The sequence below is a fragment of the Lissotriton vulgaris genome, chromosome 2_2 (genome assembly GCF_964263255.1).
Source record: "Lissotriton vulgaris chromosome 2_2, aLisVul1.2, whole genome shotgun sequence".
Taxonomy (NCBI): Eukaryota; Metazoa; Chordata; class Amphibia; order Caudata; family Salamandridae; genus Lissotriton; species Lissotriton vulgaris.
Window position 1 is genome coordinate 199,775,859 of NC_141688.1, and position 19,751 is coordinate 199,795,609.

The 19,751-nt window shown below is 45.4% G+C and overlaps 1 protein-coding gene across 2 annotated transcripts in view; it reads left to right on the forward strand.

Moving 5' to 3' along the window:
• Positions 1-19,751, forward strand: part of TRAF6 (TNF receptor associated factor 6) — a 185,252-nt gene that overhangs the window by 158,570 nt on the left and 6,931 nt on the right. For both annotated transcript variants that reach the window (XM_086959529.1, XM_086959531.1), the window contains one exon: positions 7,713-7,784. In XM_086959529.1, coding sequence (XP_086815655.1) covers positions 7,713-7,784 — 72 coding nt within the window. The remainder of the gene's footprint in view (positions 1-7,712; positions 7,785-19,751) is intronic.

A 19,751-nucleotide genomic window follows, 5' to 3' on the forward strand; every position in this document is an offset into this window, starting at 1 on the left:
ATCTGATATAATAATAATTCTGTGGGGTGGACTTCTGCCGCGATCAGTCTGCCCTATAGAGAAACTTTGCACTTTAGTTTTTATTTAATAGTCCTCCGTGCCCGGTCCATCATTACGAACAGATTCCTGTGTTAGGATTACAGTTTAAAGCAATCCTAACGCAGGAATCAGTTTGAAATAATGGATCGGGCATGGAGGACTATTAAATAAAAAGAAAGATCAAAGTTCCTCCACGGGGAAGACTGATCCCCCCTCCCATAGAACTATTATTAAATCAGATCTAAAATGGCTCTAAACTCTACTATTAATTTGAGATGTTGGAGTCTTCCTGAATCCTTCAGGTTACCGGTCAGTCTCCGGCATCCTTTAAGGCAGATATAGGATATTTTCCCCATGAATTAGCTGTCTTCCAGCAGAAATCCCTGACCCAGTCCTGAGACGGAAGCCGGGAGCTGGCGGTACGAGAATAATTGCATCTTGCTCTGATTTTAAACATTATTTGTGTGGTGTCACTTACTCTGTAAATCTGTAACTGTCCTGCTTTTAAACAGTTAATTATCACTTCGAGCACGCAGCCGATTTAAACGCTGTCGCGCTCTTTCACCCCTCTTGAGCGGCTGCCATCCGCCTAGGCGTGCGCGCGGACCACGCCCACTTGTAGGCCACGCCCACCTCTCCGTCTATAAATACGCTGACAACAAGCGTCCATCAGAAATCCCTGACCCAGTCCTGAGGCGGAAGCCGGGAGCGGGAGCTGGCGGTACGAGAATAATTGCATCTTGCTCTGATTTTAAACATTATTTGTGTGGTGTCACTTACTCTGTAAATCTGTAAGTGTCCTGCTTTGAAACAGTTAATTATCACTTCAAGCACACAGCCGATTTAAACGCTGTCGCGCTCTTTCACCCCTCTTGAGCGGCCGCCATCAGCCTAGGCGTGCGCGCTGACCACGCCAACTTTTACGCCACGCCGACCTCTCCGCCTATAAATACGCTGACAACAAGCGTCCATCAGAAATCCCTGACCCAGTCCTGAGGCGGAAGCCGGGGGCTGGCGGTACGAGAATAATTGCATCTTGCTCTGATTTTAAACATTATTTGTGTGGTGTCACTTACTCTGTAAATCTGTAACTGTCCTGCTTTTTAAACAGTTAATTATCACTTCGAGCACGCAGCCGATTTAAACGCTGTCGCGCTCTTTCACCCCTCTTGAGCGGCCGCCATCAGTTTAGGCGTGCGCGCTGATCACGCCCACTTTTAGGCCACACCCCTCCTCTTTCTCAGGGGGCCATGATTTACCGCCCACCTGGCAATGCTTCAGAATTCCTTGACTCACTGTGCGACTCTCTTGGACACTTCTTCCTCAGATATCCTCATTTCACCCTTCTCAGGGATTTCAACCTACACCTGGAGTCCAAATCTGACTCTCAAACAAACAACTTTCTTCAAACCCTCGAAATATTTAACCTCCAGCAAAATGTCCTACAGCCTACTCATTCGCTAGGACATACCCTCGATGGTGTTTGCACTAACTTCCCACCTCTAACCACCCTACCTCCTGTTCCCCAAATATGGACTGATCACAGCTTGATCCTGTTCCATATTAAAAACGCACGCCCACTCACCTTCAGTAAAACGAACCCTCACTGTGACAATCCCGTTAACTGGAAAAAGGTTCAAGATAATCTCATCTTCAACCCTATCCTCCAATCCCAGGCCCCCACTCTATCTGGTAACGTCGAACTTGACGCTAACCTCTTTCAAAACTGGATTTCACAAGAAATTAAAACTCGGAACCCCTCCAAACGTCTCAGCACAACCCATAAAAAAGCTAAAACCAACTCCCCTTGGTTCACCCAGGATCTAGCTACTTCTCATCTACTGTGTAGAAAAGCAGAGCGAAAATGGCGCAGAACATATGACAAAAACGACCGTCTCTCTTACATACAACTAAGGAAAAATTACCTCACCAATATCAAATCTGCCCAAAAAAAACGCCATCAACGAGTCCGGTCAAAAACAAAAAACATTGTTCTTAATAGTAAAATCATTCACCCAGCCCAAAGCACTCCAACCCGAAATCCCACCATCCCAAGACCTGTGTGACAAAATATCAGACTACTTTGAGGACAAAATTGTCTCCATCCAAAGAAATTTCCCTCCTCCACAAACAACTCCTGGTTCTCTCACTGCCTCTAATCTGGAGTCACCAGCTGGTAGCCTTAAGATCTTCTCCCCTGTCACCCTGGCTCAAACCAAAGAAGTCATCTTAGCGTGCAAGTCTGGTTCCCCGTCTGACCCTTGTCCTCCTAAAATCCTCCACCAACTCATCGACGTGGTTACCCCAACCATTAACGATATAGTTAATTTGTCGCTCCGCACTGGATCTGTCCCCCGCCTGTGGAAAAGGGGTATAGTTAAACCTCTCATGAAGAAGGCCAACAAATCCCCGTCAGACCTGACCAATCTTTGTCCGATCTCACTCCTCCCGGCTCTGGGAAAAATAACCGAACAGCTTGTCTACAGAGAACTTAAATGTTACCTGGAAACTCATAATATACTCCATCCGCAACAATCTGGTTTCCGCCCCAAACACTTGACTGAAACAGCTCTGATCGAACTGTCAGATACAATCAAGATGCTACAAGATCAGAGGAAGAATGCTATTCTCATTCTTCTCGATCTCACTGCAGCATTCAATACCATCTCCCACTCCATTCTGATCAGCAGACTGATGGACATAGGGATTTCGGAAACCGCCCTATCCTGGATAAAATCATTTCTTACCGACAGGTCCCAAACGGTCGCGCTTGGCCCTTTCCACTCCAAAGAAAAGAAGGTTTCCTCCGGGGTACCTCAGGGGTCCATCCTGAGTCCCCTTCTTTTCAATATCTACCTCATCCCCCTCTTATCCCTGATTGAATCATTCGGCATACCGGTAACATCGTATGCCGATGATACACAACTCATTATGCCTCTAGAGGATAATTCAACCAAGGCAGCGCTCAACCTCAAAAACTGTTTGACAGCGGTTTTCAAATGGATGGACACTAACCGGCAAAACGGAGATCCTCCCTATCGGTAAGAACACCTCCTTCTGCCCATCCCTCTGGTGGCCGGATGACTCAGTGGCTCCTCCCCAAACTGTAACAACAGCTAGGAATCTCGGCGTCCTATTCGATTCTGACCTATCATTCAACCAGCATGTCAGGACCGTAGCCGGCCGATGCTTTGGAATAATAAAATCGCTGAAAAAGTTCTTAGACTTCCTTCCACTTGACGCCTGAAAAACAGTTACAGTAGCTCTCATAATTTCACGCTTGGATTACTGTAACGGTCTTCTGGCGGGGGCAAAAAAGGCTACTTTGAACAAGTTTCAAAGTGTTCTTCATACAGCCGCCCGACCGGTCCTAAAACTACCCCGAAAATCATCTATCTCTGCAGCCCTAAAATCCCTGCGTTGGCTCCCCCTCCATAAAAGAATGCTTTTTAAGATACTGATTGTTGCCTTTCGAGCTTTTAACAAATCAGGTCTAAAATACCTTACCAGACGCTTTCCCCACTATAACCCCAGTCGATCCCTCCGTTCTTCCCAGGACAACCTCATCCTCACTGCCAGGTACAGCTTGAAGACCAAGGGTGCCTTGCCACTAAAGCCTGGAACAACCTGCCCAAAAATCTGAGACAACAAACTCACAAAAAACCTTTCAGAAAACTCCTAAAGACCTGGATTTTTAACCTCTCCGACGACTACACTAAAGCAGCCATCTAAACTCATACCGTCACCATGACTGACCTACCAGGATTTTCAGCGCCAAGATGCTCCCTCCGGAGCGAACGCCGCCCTTTATAAATACCCCCACAAATATCACAAATATCTTCCATTTTCACCTTGTCCTGACGAAGTCCCGCCATTACGCCTTCCTAAATCACGCTTACGTCCGAGTAGAAACGTTGACGTACGCTTCTATTAGGTCTTCTGGTTCTCAATTAGCAAGCAATTGCGCTACCTATCAGAGACACATGATTCCTCGTTATTCTGACCATTTTAATAAATGTCCTGAATGAAGTTGGATTTATATTGCGCAGACTTTGCCCGGAGGCATCAAGGCGCATAGGACGGAGAAGCTGAAAACTGTGCAAAAACCAAGGGGAAGACTATAGGTAGGCTACTGTGTAAAGCCAGGTCTTTAAGGCTTTGCGGAATGGGGCAAGAGACACAAGACCTGTGAGCTCATTAGGCAGTAGGTTCCAGAGCTTCGGGGCAAGGGCAAAAAAGGCCTCACCCCCCCCCCCCCCCCCCAACACCCCCCCCCCCCCCCCCCCCCCATCTGGCCTTCACCGTCCGCGGAACTGACAGAAGGTACTTGTTGGCAGAACGCAAGGCCCTGCCAGGAGTATAGGAGGACACAAGAGACCTAATGTTTTCTGCACCGGATCCATGAAGGGCACAGTGAATGAGACAAAGAACTCTAAAGTCTATCCTGGACTGCATCGGGAGCCAGTGAAGATGTTTTCTTATAGCGGAGCCTGAGGATCTTCTGGGGGCGTTGACAACGAACCTGGCTGCTGCGTTCTGCACAACTTGCAGACGTTGAACCAGCCTCTTAACTGTACCTAGATAAAGGGCGTTACAATCATCTAGGCGTGAGGAAATAAGGGCAACCGCAAGTTGTTTTCTCGAGTCCAGGGAAAGGTAATTCGAAAGTTTCGCAAAATCCTTAGGACCCCGCAGCAGGTGGAAACAGTTCTATTAACTTTTTTGTCAAGGGAGAGTGTAGTGTCAAGTATTACTCCTACATTGCGAGCTGCAGGGGTGGGTGTGGGGCAGGTTCCAAGTGAAGATGGCCACCAGTCAGCCGACCAGATCTCACGCTTGCCTCCGAAGATAAGGACCTCTGTCTTTTCCGCATTTAATTTGAGGAAATTTGCAGTCATCCAGCCTGCGAAAGATTCCATGCAGTTCCTAAAATTAGAATCCTCGGTCTACACAGATTGAGTGAGGGAGACCATGATCTGGGTGTCGTCGGCATACGATAGTACTTCCAATCCAAACGATCTTACTAGCCTGGCAAGTGGGGCCACATATATGTTGAAAAGGGTAGGGCTCAAAGATGAGCCCTGGGGGACCCCACACTGCACCGGCTTGGCGGGGGAAAGGAAGTCAGCCAATTTGACCATCTGCATGCGTTTGTTAAGGAACGAGGCCAAAAGGCTGAGAGCGGGCCCATCCACTCCCATCTTGCTAAGACGAGAGACCAGGATGGTGGGGAACAAGGTGTCAAATGCGGCTGTACGGTCGAGCAGGATCAGAAGGGTGGTCTGACCACTGTCGACCTTAGCGCGGATGTTGTTGACCACCACTGTGAGCGCTGACTCCGTACTGTGCGACTTCTGAAAGCCATGCTGAGAGGGGTCTAGCCGGCAGAAATTGTCCAGGAAGGCACTTAGATGGAAGTTAAGGTGGACCTCGAGCATCTTGGCGGGAGCAGGAAGCAGGGATATCGGGCGGAAGTTTTTTAAGATGGTGGGATCTAGGGAGGGTTTCTTCAAAAGCGGCTTGACGGTGGCCATTTTCCAGGATGCAGGATCCTTGTATAATTTGGACATATTATATGTTTATCTCACCCATGTATAATAGACACTTTTTTCACCTGTCACTGAGCACTTTTTTCACTATATCTAATGTCACTGAATTATTGACAGCCTCATCGAAAAATGCACAAAAATACTGTGTCTCAGAACAAAAAGTAAACACTCTTGACGTAGTGTAAAATTGCCTGTCTCTTGTATTCCAGTTTAACTACTAATCATTATTGCTACAAGTCAAAATGCATATTTTTTTATTAAGCTATAAACTTTGGGGTAGATGGACGTCTCAGCCAGCTCCAACTTGGATATTCTCTTGATATTTTTAAGTCTAGCATGACCTAACTCCTGTTGCGTTCTTTGTGTGATCACCAGAAAAAGTGCTTTAAAAAGTAGTAGTGAGATATAGCCTTAGGCTCGATCTACCCATTGATTGATCATGCTATCTGCAGGCATTTGACTGGCTATAACGTGTGTACTTCCTGTTCAAAAGAGTGCTTTTATTCAGTATAGTAAGCCTGTTGGTTATGATAAGAAGCCAACGATAAAGTCAAAGGCTTCATTGGTCCATTTGGAACATTTTGCTGTTCTTATATAAATGTTATGGCGAAGGACCTACGTCTGACTTGTTTATTGTGAGAGGCATATTGTATAGGCAATACAACTCAGGACATAAGAATAATATGCTTTGTTAAAGCTTGTACACAAGTGTTTTGTTACATAGAAGCACACAGATTATCATAGGAGGCAAGGGTTTTGGTATTGGTTTTCCTTCTGACACAAAACCTGGTTGTGGAAGCATGGCCCACTTTGGCCATTGGCTCTAGTGCCCTATGAGTGATCACACTCTCGCATGTGCCTGAAAGTGAGCGCGCTTCTGTGCCAGGACTGATGTATTTATTTTAGAGAGCTCAGCTCATCCCAGCTCCCAGACTGTGCTGCTAGCCATTATAACTTGCCACTTATTGCTCCACACTATTCCACATTGGCCACCTCGTTAAGAAACAACTTGTCATCTTCCATCTTGGTTCAGTATAACAATGATTCATTATGCACAATACTGTTTCAAGATGGCCATCTTGCACGATGTTTACTGAGCAGCCGTCTTCTAATAATATTGTACACTGAGTATCATTAGTTGATCGTTCCAAGATGGCCAAGATTACCTCTAAATGTGGCTCCATGTTGAATCTTTAAACCTATGATTACTTGTGCACATTACCATTTCAATTTACCGTCAGCTGCTTTGTATCATTTTTTTTTACATTTTGATGCAAGCATATGCCCGCCCCAATTATGTTGAATAACTTTTCTTTTTCCTGCTTTTATTCTTTTATTATATATTGCATACACTTGTGGTATTTCTGTAAGTGTGTTTTATTGTGGTTGGATGAATCTTGAATGCTATACCTAATGAGTTGGATATTGAATAGGTGCATGAATGTGAAGAAAAGCCAATGTGCATGTATGACGAGTCAATGAGCGTCTAAACTCACCAGTGATTGTAGGAAGCACTTTCAGATACATGCCAGACCAACAGGTCATGTGAATGCTTTTTATTCTATCCCCTGGTTATCCAAATGTCATATCAACAACATCTTAAAAAATGGAAAGAATGACTACTTAACAGATATTCCTCAAATCTCACACACCTGTATGGCTGGTATATCACAATGGAATGAAGAAAAAATCTATTGGTTTAGCAATTTGCACATTGTAGTCCTAGCCAAGATTCAAGCAATTGGGCAGGTGTCCGATACATGTTCCATTTAATAATTTTCAAAAAAACACAGGTATGAAGTGAATCCGAGATGATTGCAGCATGTTATGAGGAAGCATCATACCAAATGTCTCCCACGTAGCTGGCAGGTACTGCGAGAAGCCTCTTTTGCTGTTGGACTGATAATGTAATGTGAACATAAGAGCAAATGAGTGACTGAAACCCTACTGAAGGCTATCTTTACTATGGCTCAAACATACCCACACTAAAGCATCCGATTTAGCATTTAGATTTTTGTAGGTACATCAAAAAAATTGTGAAATATTCTACGGGGTGTTTGATGGTTGACATTGGAATTGATTGTACATTAAAAGCTGGTGTTATTTATTTCCCATAAAATATAGGAACACGACCAGAGCTGCCCACTGGCGTATGTGTTGTGTGAATATTGCCCCACTCGTCTCATCCGAGAACAGGTAAGATGTTTGAAAAGTGCTCTTTTGTGTGTTCCTCCTTAGGCTTAAATAGGCCACACTTCGGATGATGTGGCACAGTTTCCAGTATGTAACTGGAAGAAAGCATGCTTCTCCTATAATCCTATTTCCCCTTCACCACTCACTGGAATAACATTCATAGTAATTGAAAATATGATATTGAGTATAAATACACGAAAGGGTGTAGGAGGCGTGAAAAGTACACAAAAGGTTAGTGTGGCACACACACAGTTTGTTAAAAATGTCCTCAACCACAAATTGTGGCAAGCTTGATCATTGGGCTTGATAATGACATTCCGGCGCAGACGAACGCCTATGCTGGAGCATAAGGGTGGGGGGGACAATACAAACAAATAATATTGGGGATCAAAATGTGAGACATCCGGTTTAAAACAAGCTCAGGAATATCTCCATAATGTATTCCTTGATTTCGTGGTCAGCATTAAAATGTATATAATATAGGATGGTGGAGATACAGTGAAATATTAACCCTATCTGCATGCTTGTCAACATGTTTCAGCTGTATTTACTAGCTAAAAAGTGTAATCCAGCCTTCTTCAGGACTATAGATCTTGTGTAACCCCTACTCTCCTACCTCACGTAGTCGGTAGATTGAGGTCTGACCAATTCCAGCCTGAGAACGTGTAATCACACTCCAGTATTTCTACAAAGAAACATACTACTAATAAACACAACATACTACTCAGTCAGTCAGTCAGTCAAAATATCTTTATTCGGCTTATTTAAAAACCATACAAAGAGAAAAGGGATAAAATACATTTCATACAGGATTTTCCATAATACACATAATTTTAAATATTAAGAACAAATTTTGAGATCGTAACAAGCGATTAGAAAAGTTGTTTAGCATAAATAACTAATCTTGGCAGTCAGCTTTTGCCCTTGAGGCGGCTACCAGAAATTTAGCAACGCAAAAAGTAATGTGGGGATTAGGTAATAATTGTAAGAAGAGCAAAGCCGGTCTCACCTGAGTGAAGCCGGCTTCTTTCAGAATTGGCAACAAGAATTTTTTCCTTGGCTCTAAATACAGCCCACAAAACATAACAAAATGCATTGTATCCTGAACTGAGAACTGGTCACAGCTACAGGGCGGAGCTAATTCTGGCTTCTGCCAATTATTAAAAGAACCCAAGTAAAAATGCAGCAAATTAAATCTACATTTTGTTAAAAGAAACCTGTGGAAGGGGATTGCAACATACTACTCATTGATAAAATGAATCTCGACTGTACTACAAAGACAAACAAAGTTCATTGTTCAAAAATATGTAAAATGCACCAAACGAATTAATGAATGAATGTACGGAATTTCTACAGCGCACAGCTACTCCATCAGGAGTGTTACTGCGCTAAAGGTTCACACATGACTGCACCCGAGGACTACTTATCTTTTGAAAAGCCATGTTTTCATCTGTTTCTTAAAGGTAGTCAGATCAGTGGATGCTCTCAGAGCTGCCTGAAGTTTGCTCCATACCCGAGCACCCACAAGGCTGAAAGACTTACTGCCCCTGCATCCCATGCGTAACTTAGGGATGCGGGCAAAGTCAGCAGAGGATGATCTAAGTGCTCTAGTAGGTGCGTAGCTTTCTGAGTTATCCGGCACCCTTCATGGGAGGCATTAAAGAAAATTGCCATGACCTTGAAATGTATACACTCGTTCATTAGAAGCCAGTGTTAGGCGTTGACATATGAGATCTAGGAGTCAGTCTAAGAATCGCCCTAGCTGCTGAGTTTTGCACCACCTGGAGGCGCTGAAGGAAGTAGTCTGATAGGGCCAAGTAAAGGACATTGGCATAGTCTCACCTAGACTTAACCAGCGCCTGAACCACTGTCTTCCTGGAGTTCGGTGGGAGGAGCAGAAGGAAATTCTTCAGCATACGGAGTAAGCCAAAACAGGTTCCCACCAGAACCTAAACTTGGGAGCTCATAGAGAGGGCGTTATCTGTGTAGATGCCAAAATACTTAACTGTGTATTGGGCGACGCTAGAGGGGGATAATTCCTCCGGCCACCATTGGCTCCAATTGCTCACAAAAGGCAGGCCAAAGAGAACAATCTTTGATTTGTCAGGGTTTGACTACAGCTGGTTCTCCTTCAGCCATTTAAAAACCTTTGTAAGGTAGGATCTGATTGGGTCCCCATCTAAGTCTGTGCCTTTGCAGCATGAAAAAATCAGCTGAGTGTCGCCAGCATATGAAATTATCTTGCCGCCATTTGCCTCCACCAGGGGTGCTAGAGGCGACATTTATATAAATTAAAAAGAGTTGGACTCAAGATAGAGCCCTGCGGGACTCCTACCTACGTACTGGGCATGAGGGCTGAAAAAAGGGGAGTCCATATTTCCTGTTGTCTATCCTTCAGATAGGATGTTATCTAGGCTAATGCCCGACTCACAAACCACATGTTCCTCAGTCTGCTGAGAAGCATCACGTGTGGCACTGTGTTGAATGCAGCCGACAGATCAAATAATATGAATCGCTCTGTCCCCCTGATCAAGCTTATCTTTGAGATGTTCCGTCACCTCCAGCAGAGCTGTTTCAGTACTATAAATGGCATTAAAGTCAAATTGAGTGGGGTGTATGAGATTATGACTTTGCGCGTAATCCATGATCACTTTATCAACAAGTTTCTCCAACACTTTGGAGAAGGCAGGGAGGAGGGAGATAGGCCTATAATTTGTGGGAACGTTCGGGTCCGCCTTTGTATTTTGGCAGGATTTTTGCCTGCTTCCAGAGTGGTGGCACAATGGCCGTTGTAAGAGAGGAGGTCAGCACCATATTGACTGATTGGTTTATGGTGGATGCTAGGGCGAGTAATAGTGTAGCTGGACATGCATCTGCATGGTGAGCCCAACTTACGGCCCGTGAGGTATGCAAGTGTATCCTCAGATTCAATAGCCAGGAAGTGTAACAATGATTGGCATTGTGAGAGTGACTGGTGAGAATGGGGCCTGATTATTTCATCATAGATGCGAGGTGAAGGCATGTCAGCCCCAGTCTTCACAAAGAGGGACTGATGGATCGTCATTATCTTATCGTGAAAGGAGCAGGCCACCTGGCTCATGCACTCTGCCAATGGCGGGGCTACCTTGCTGGCTGCCTAAGGTGTCGTAAAGGACTTTTTGATACTAAAGATTTCCTTGCCCTTGTTATAGGTGGTCGCAATTTTGGTCTGCAGATCGCTTATCTTAGCACTTTTCACCCTCATATAATGAGATTTTAAAGCTGCCTAATAGATGATCTTGTCATCAGAAAGATAATGATTGTGCCATTTTCTTTCGAGTCCTTTGCATTTGCTTTTGATGACTCTCAAGGATTCATTTAACCAAGGAGCAGAGCGACAGATCCTCATCGTAGTGCGTGAGGTCAGAGGGGCGACTGCATCGATGTTCGTCCTGAGCCATGATTCTAAAGCACAGGCATCCAGTACTGGATTGTCCGAGAGAGAAGAGACCGAGGAATCCAGCGCCCCCCGAAGAGCTGGCAGAGCTATTTTATTAAGGGCTCTATAGTTAGTTATATTCATTCACTCACAACTACGCATAATGTACCATATTGTGTTGGTGGATCAACATTCACCCACTCTTATTTAGTTCAAGGCTACCACTCATATCATCACCTAGGGCGTACTCAAGTTTACATCACTCTTTAACATGGAATCCACACTCAGAACAATCCCCCGGGGACTGTGATATAATTACAATAGGAAGGGACACACGTAAAAGTAAAGTTTTAATATTAATTTTACGTGGCTGCTTACCGAGATTCAAATGTTCAATCGCTCGTATTGGTGTGCGAGCGGGAGCGTCTCCCTACAGACATACACTGGTTGTAAAAGAATATTAGTGTAAACCCCGCTTCCGAATGAACCGGAAATACTTTTAACCAAATTATTCCTGCAATGAAGTAAAAAAGATATACATAAAGTTTTAAAGGATATGCACATATTTTTGGTTTCAGTCCTACTAAGAGCTGGGACCAACCAAATATGGTGACTGCTAACCGGGGTTTTTCATATACTATTACTGATCGAGCCCCTTGGTATTTATTGATATATTGTTGGCGTTCCCCCTCCACACCCAGTATGGTGGAGGTTTAATATCAGAAGAACAGCCGTTGCCCAAGACACCAATGCGGGTGTGACACCACGCAACTAAGGATTTTGCTCACGTGATGCAGCCGGCACGCATAGAAGGCAGGGGCGACTGGTGACATTTGAAAGTGGTGGGGCGTGAACTAATTTGCATATTGCACCGTAGCGATCGAGCGCAGCGAGCGAGCCCGAACCACCTTGCATCCATCCATACATCATTCATGCATCCACCCATCTATCCACCCACCCATCCTGCATCCATACATCATTCATTCATGCATCCACCCATCCATCCATCATGCATCCACCCATCATGCATGCATGCATCCATTAATCATTCATACATCCACCCATACATCCACCCACCCATCCTGCATCCATACATCATTCATTCATGCATCCACCCATCTATCCATCCATCATGCATCCACCCATCATGCATGCATCCACCCATCCACCCACCCACCCTGCATACATCATTCATTCATGCATCCACCCATCCATCCATCATGCCTCTGCCCATCATGCATGCAAGCATCCATACATCATTCATGCACCCACCCATCCATCCACCCATCCACCCACCCATCCATCCATCCACCCACCCATCCACCCACCCATCCATCCATCCACCCATCCACCCACCCATCCATCCACCCACCCATCCATCCATCCACCCATCCATCCATCCATCCACCCACCCATCCATCCATCCACCCATCCATCCATCATGCATCCACCCATCATGCATGCATCCACCCATCCATCCATGCATCCACCCATCCATCCATGCATCCACCCATCCATCCATGCATCCACCCATCCATCCACCCATCCATCCATCCTGCATCCACTCATCCATCCTTCATCCACTCATCCATCCTTCATCCATACATCATTCATTCATGCATCCACCCACCCATCCATCCTGCATCCATCATTCATGCATCCATCCACCCATCATGCATGCATCCATCCATGCACCCATCCACCCACCCATCCACCGAACAATCATTAATGCACCCACCCTGCATTCATCCATCATTCATGTACTTTTATGACCATATAAAAATAAATTATGGACTCTAACAAGCCTTTAGGATCGATGTTGAAGGATGTGCCAGTTTACATATTACATCACCCCTACCTTTTTATGCTGGAAACCTTCTACCGCCCATGTATTTGCCATCCTGTAAGCCCTAGGTATGTACTATACATTTTCACATACAAACATACACCAACACGCATGCAATAATAAATGCATATATCATGCTATTCCGCCTCTGCCGTTTGTTAACATTTTCAAATTTTATAACCTTAGTTCAAAGAGTACATTATATTTGTGGTGACAGTTGTTAACTCATTTTCTGGAAAATGTTTATAAAATGAAATCTGTTGAAGGCTGTTGTTGCAACTATCAAAAAAGAAATTCTGAGCATTTTTACATTTCCAAAACCCCATGCCGTGAAATAAACGGGTGACCTGGAATAGATGCACACATTTCTGCAGCTGATGCTTTAAAACACTGAACTATCTCAAGTCATTTGTGCAAGCTAGTTTACTGGAACATCGAAAAACACACACTCTACCTTGCTGCCGGTCCCGCACACGTCACAGGCTCACAGCGCCCCTGGCCAATCCTGGCGCCAGGGGCACAGGTACCCTCTCGCCCGCAGCACGCCCATTAGGGCTCCTGATGGGCATGCGCAACACCGTAAAAACACAAGTGCGCATGCGTGGGCACGGGTAAAAATTCACCCTCCGTCCCCACGCATGCGTACTAGTGTTGCCGTCTGTACAATCATGTCAATGAATCAACATGACGCCCGCCCGGCGGTCTGACGTCATGTTGATTCATTGACATGATTGTCATGAGGGAGCTGCGGGCGGCGTCGGGCAAGGGGGGCTACGCCCCAGTGGACGAACCGCGCCTGATAGAAGGCAGATCGTGAACAGCAGTAGGCCCCTTTACGATGTGCAGAGAGGCTTTCAGCTGCAGTGGTCTCACCATGACAAAGTAAGGAGAGGGTAGGGCCCCCTAAAGAGAGAGCATACAGACCAGCACAGGGTTTAGATGCGACATACCAGTTCAATCTTATACCCAACTCTGAGACGAGAAATAATTTGGTCTGGTTAAAAGTATTTCCGGTTCATTTGTATCCAGGGTTAACATTAATAATCTTATACAACCAGTGTTTGACTAAAGGGAGATGCTCCTGCTTGCACACCAATAGGAACGATTGAACATTTGTAACTCAGTAAGCATCCATTTAAAATTAATATTAAAACTTTATCTTTACGTGTGTCCCTCCCTTTAGAATTTAATTACATGACACTCCTCTTGGGCTGTTCTGATTGTGATTTCCACGTTAAGGAGTTAAGCAAACTTGAGTATTCCCTAGGTGTAGATATGATTGGTAGCCTTGAACTAATTAAGAGTGGGTGTCTGTTGTTCCACCTACAGAATATGGTACATTACGAGAAGTATTTTACATATGTTTGAGCAATGAACTTTGTCTTTGTAGTACAGTTGAGTTTTTTTTTCAATATGTAGTATGTTGTGGTTTTAGTGCTATGTTTCCTTGTAGGAAATACTGCAGCATGATTGCATTTTCTCAGACCTGGATTGGTCAGAAAGCAATCTGCCGACTAAGTAAGGTAGGACAGTAGGGGTTACACAAGACCTATAGTCCTGAAGAAAGCTTGCTTACCTTTTTTGGCTGAAACATGTTGACAAGCATGCAGATAGAAGGGGTGTAGGGCTAATTATTCGCCCCATCTCCACTATCCTATATTATATATTTTAATCCTAACCAGGAAATCCAGGAATAAAATATAGGGAGGATATTCCTGAGCCAATTTTATACCTGATGTCTGTATATTTTGATCCACAATGTTATTTATTTGTATTGTCTTCCCCACCCTTATTCTCCATCCCAGACATTAGTCTGCACAGGGATGTTGTTAGCAAGGCCAACGATGAAGCATGCCACAATTTATGGGTGGGAGCATTTTTAGAAAATAGTATGTGCCCCACATTCACCTTTTGTGTTCTACTTTTGCCTCCTACACCCTCTCGTGTGTTTGGAGGATGGTGTATGAGAGATACCTCTTCCCCTTTATTTTGTGCACTATATCGAGTACAAATAACCACTTAAAACGTTGTATTAAAATATTCAAAAACAAAATATGCACAAAGTAAATATATTAAAAGTAATGAAATGCAGCTAAACACTTAATAGTGTAGAACCCGGAGAGTTGATCAATAAATAGTACGGTTGACAGGAGGTAGGTTCCAGATGAACAAGCCAAACATAATTATCAGAATATGAAATCTATTCCTAGATTAGCATCACTTAAGAACAAACAATTATAAATGCACTGGATTCTCTCTACACTAGCATTTTCCAAACTGTGAGTCACAATATGTGTGTGGTCAAAAGCCTATTTTAGGTGGGCGAGGAAAGTCCGAACAATAAATGAAGATGTTTTTGAATGCTTTGTTTGTTGTCTCATTTTTCGGTGCTTCAAAGACAGAGATCAAATGTCAGGCAATGTCCTCTGACAAATTGCTGCTTAGTCTTTTAACATAAAGAATAGTGTTTACTTTTCTTTCTCTGACTGCAAAGTGAGTGACATTTTTATAGTGAATTATTTGCAGGTCTTGCTGTGGTGCATGGTATTTGAAAGGAAAAGCTGTCAGATATCTTTTTTGCAACACACATCAAAATGTAAATACCTTAAAATGAACTGTAAGCACTCAGCAGTTAGGAAAGCAAAAATTAAGTACCTTTTTTGTAGTTCAGAAGTGTGTTGGAAGCAGAGAATTTAATGGGTAAAAACAATTCAAGACACTGGGTGATACACAAACAATTGACATTCACTGAAACCAGTTTCCCACACATTATCATGTGTGCAATATAGTTTTATCATTAAAACTGTATGCCTGCAAATATAGTGATCAGTTCAAAGGGAAATTCGCTGTCTGTAAATGACAATGTGCTACCACATGACACTTTAGTTACATTAAAAAATCACCCGCCGCGTAGGAGCTCTCTTGCAGGAGCTCCACGCTAGGGGATCACTGCATCGGACAATATCCCTCGCCATCCACCTGTTTCCCTCGACCTACAAGCAACTGGTTCGCATTAAGAAAAGAAAATATTTTCCACTCACGTGGACGACGCTCTACACTGCTATGGCCGTGACCTTCCTGCCTCATCGACCCCCTCCTGGCTTGGGCGCCTAGAGGACGCAGGCCACAGGCTTCTTCCTCCAGGATTTCTCCACCTCGCCGCTAGCGATGGGTACCCGACGCTCCTCCTGGCCACTGACTGCCCAACGCTGTGATCCGTCTGCAGGGGTCCGGCCTGGATGGCCACGGACACCTTAACATCGGATCTGTGCTTTCTATCAGAGACCGTGATTTCTGGGCACCACGTCGCCTCTGGCATGCTGCTCTACACCGATTCAGCCGCACTGAGGTTTTCCCCAGCTCCATGCCGCCTCCCTGCTGAGGAATGTGCCGCTCGTTATCTCCTTTCGGTAGGCCAACGATCGCCCTGTGACGGCTGACCCAGCTGCTAGTTTGCGTAGATCCCCATCAAACATCGACACTAGCAGCATCTTCCTCATCGCCGCCGAGCGCCTGGGAGTTGCACGGCTCATCTCCGCCTCCTGAGTGCCTGTATCTGCAAGGCGCCTCGGAACTTTCCAGTGCTCCCGCTCCATCCGTGGCTTGCCCAGTTTGCAGCCCAGTTCTCCATGCCCATTTCACCGCCACGATGCTGGATGCTGATGACCCGACTGCCCGACCAACAATAAATAGTGCGATGACCCCCACCGGACAAAATTGTTTATGGTGCGTTGATCCCCCACCCACCCACACGGTGAGGCCTGCCTCTCTTGCGCTGCTTTGTCCCAGCTCAGCGCCTCGGAACAGGCATTGCTCCAGCTCTCCCTAACATGCCACAGCTCAACTGACTTTGGGAGATCTGACTTCGCGAGATCGGCTGACGGGATTCCTAGCGGGGATTGCAGGCAGAGCTTTGGAACTCAGCACCGGCACCAAGGGAGGCCTCCCTCGCCTAGCCCAGCAATGCCCTAGTTGTTTGATTGTTTGGTCTCGAGGGAAGACACTTTCTGGGAGCGCTCATTTCAAATTGGGGGTTAAATGGTTATAGTGGCTGGGCAGGGTGGAATTCAGGAGCGAAGCAGCGCTGGCATGAATGGAGTAGTAACTGCCGCGCTGAAATTGCGTGATCCAACTAGCCTTACAAAATGGTGCCAAAGACGAGATCTGACGAGATCTGACAACTTCTAGGCCCCTCAAGATGGATGCGTTGCCATTAGAATAACAGTGCTTCTTTTCTACAGAAACACTCCTGATCTATTTTTCCTTTGAGTTTTAAACTGATCCCTTCCTTTGCCTGGAGCTCCACCTTGTGGCCTGTTTTTAACAATGCACTCACCTTGAGAATCTGTGCAGATTGATAACCCGGTACTTTTGATCCTGAACCTAGCGATCCTCACCTTATGCTACCTTCCCCTCTCTCCGCTCCTACTCTTTCCAGCTTCTGTCCTCTGTCCTCAGCCCTCACATGCCCTTGCCCTTTGTCCCCACCCTATTTTTCTGTGAATCTTAGACAGACTTACTTTCTCTATGGTTGTCTCTTCCCTTATCCTCACTCTCTCTCCGCCCCTACCCCCCACTACTTTCTCTCCCCTTTCACTCCTCTCTTAATTGTATTGCTGATTGTGTGATTTAATGTTTACTTATTGATCTTCTTCTTGTATATTACAATTACAAGCTAGATTACAATATACCTCAGCTCGCAGAGACTATAAAATTGCCATAGTTTCTGCCAAATCTACTCACTTCTCGGACAGAATCTCTTCCTCGGACAACAAATCCAAAGAAATTTTTAAAATTATGAATGAACTGACTTCTGACGACAGAACCCTCCCAGGCCAGACTCCCACCCAAGAAACCTGCGACGCCCTCAACCTTTTTTTCGTCCAAAAAATCAACAAAAATAAGGCATCGATCTTCACCACCCCTCAGATCGCCCCCCTGGAATCTTTTTTCAACAACCCTTCTGTTTTCACTGAATTCCCCCCCATCAATCCGATCTCCCTAGTACAGCTCGCATCCCGGTTAAAATCAGGTTCCCCAAACGATGGCTGCCCACCCTCAGTCCTGCGCACAGTATGTCACTCCTTACCTGAATGCATTCTACCTCTCTTGAACAGCTCACTCAGCACAGGAACTGTCCCGAGATCCTTCAAAGAAGCCATCCTTGTCCCACTATTAAAAAAAACAGGCACGGACCCAGCGGAACTCTCCAATTATCGCCCTATATCGCTTCTGCCTTACTTCTCTAATCTCCTCGAAGCACATGTCACCAGTTGCCTCTCCAATTTCATCGAGTCCTCTGGTTATCTGGAGCCTAATCAGGCCGGCTTCAGGCCGTCATTCTCTACTGAAGCCGTCATCCTAGCTGTCCTCGACACACTAAGGAGAAATGCCGACTCAGGAACCCCCCAGGCTCTCGTTCTCCTGGACCTCTCGGCCGCGTTCGACACGGTTGACCATAACATCTTGCTCAACCGTGTCGAACAGGCTGGCATCCAGGGCTCCGCCTTCAACTGGATCTGCTCTTTTCTATCTGACAGATCCCAAGCCGTCCGCCTGGGCCCCTACACAGCTCCCAAGACCCCCACAACCTGCGGAGTCCCCCAGGGATCCTCCCTGTCTCCCCTCCTGTTCAATCTGTACCTCCAGCCCCTACTCCATTCACTCCGTAACTGGGACATTACAGTTTTTAACTACGCCGACGATTTGCAGATTATTTTTCCACTCAATTCTCCCAATGCAATAGATAATTTTCACTCTGCTATGCTTCATATCCAAGATTGGATGAACTCCAACCAGTTGAAGCTAAACCCCGGGAAAACCGAGCTCCTCCTCCCGGGCTCCAGCTTTTCTTCCTGGGGAACCCAGTTCTGGCCTTCCGAACTGTGCCCCTCGCGGATCCCTTCCACCTCTGTAAAAAGCCTCGGCGTAATTATTGATGCCGAACTCTCCCTCCGACCTCATATCGGCTCCGTGATCTCATCCTGCTCCTTCCAGCTCAGGAAAATCCGGAAGGTCAGCCATCTGCTTCCCACACCTGCCCTGACCCAGGTTATCATCTCTCTTGTGCTTTCCCGTTTGGACTTTTCCAACTCTATCTATCATGGACTTCCAAAAACTCTCCTCCACCGCCTTCAGGTGGTCCAAAATCAGGCGGCCCGAATCATCTTTAAATCTCCCAAATGGCAATCTGCCAAACCAATGATACACAAACTTCACTGGTTACCAATTGAACAAAGGGTGGCCTTTAAGTTGGGCTGTCTCACGTACAAAGCCCTCAACTGCCCCAGCCCTGTCTTTTTGAGTTCCCTTATCATTCCTTACTGTCCAAACCGCAACCTCCGTTCCACCTATCAAAAATCACTTATCACACCCAAAACCAGAACTGACAAATTCGGTGGACGAAGATTTGCCTTTTTAGCTCCGAAACTCTGGAACTCCCTTCCTCTGAACATCAAATCAAGCAGCTCCCTCCTTCATTTTAGGAAGTTGCTTAAAACTTTTCTTTTTCTCTCTCTGCACTTTACCTCAGTCCCGGAATTCGATGTCCCATAGCGCCAGGAAACCCATGGTGTCAGCGCGCTCTACAAATATCATTTAATAATAATAATAATAATAATATTGTTGAACCACATTGTTGCACTTCATGTTGTCTCTCCTATTGTCCCCTACCGCATCCTCCCTCTATTTATGTCTCTCCCTCCCT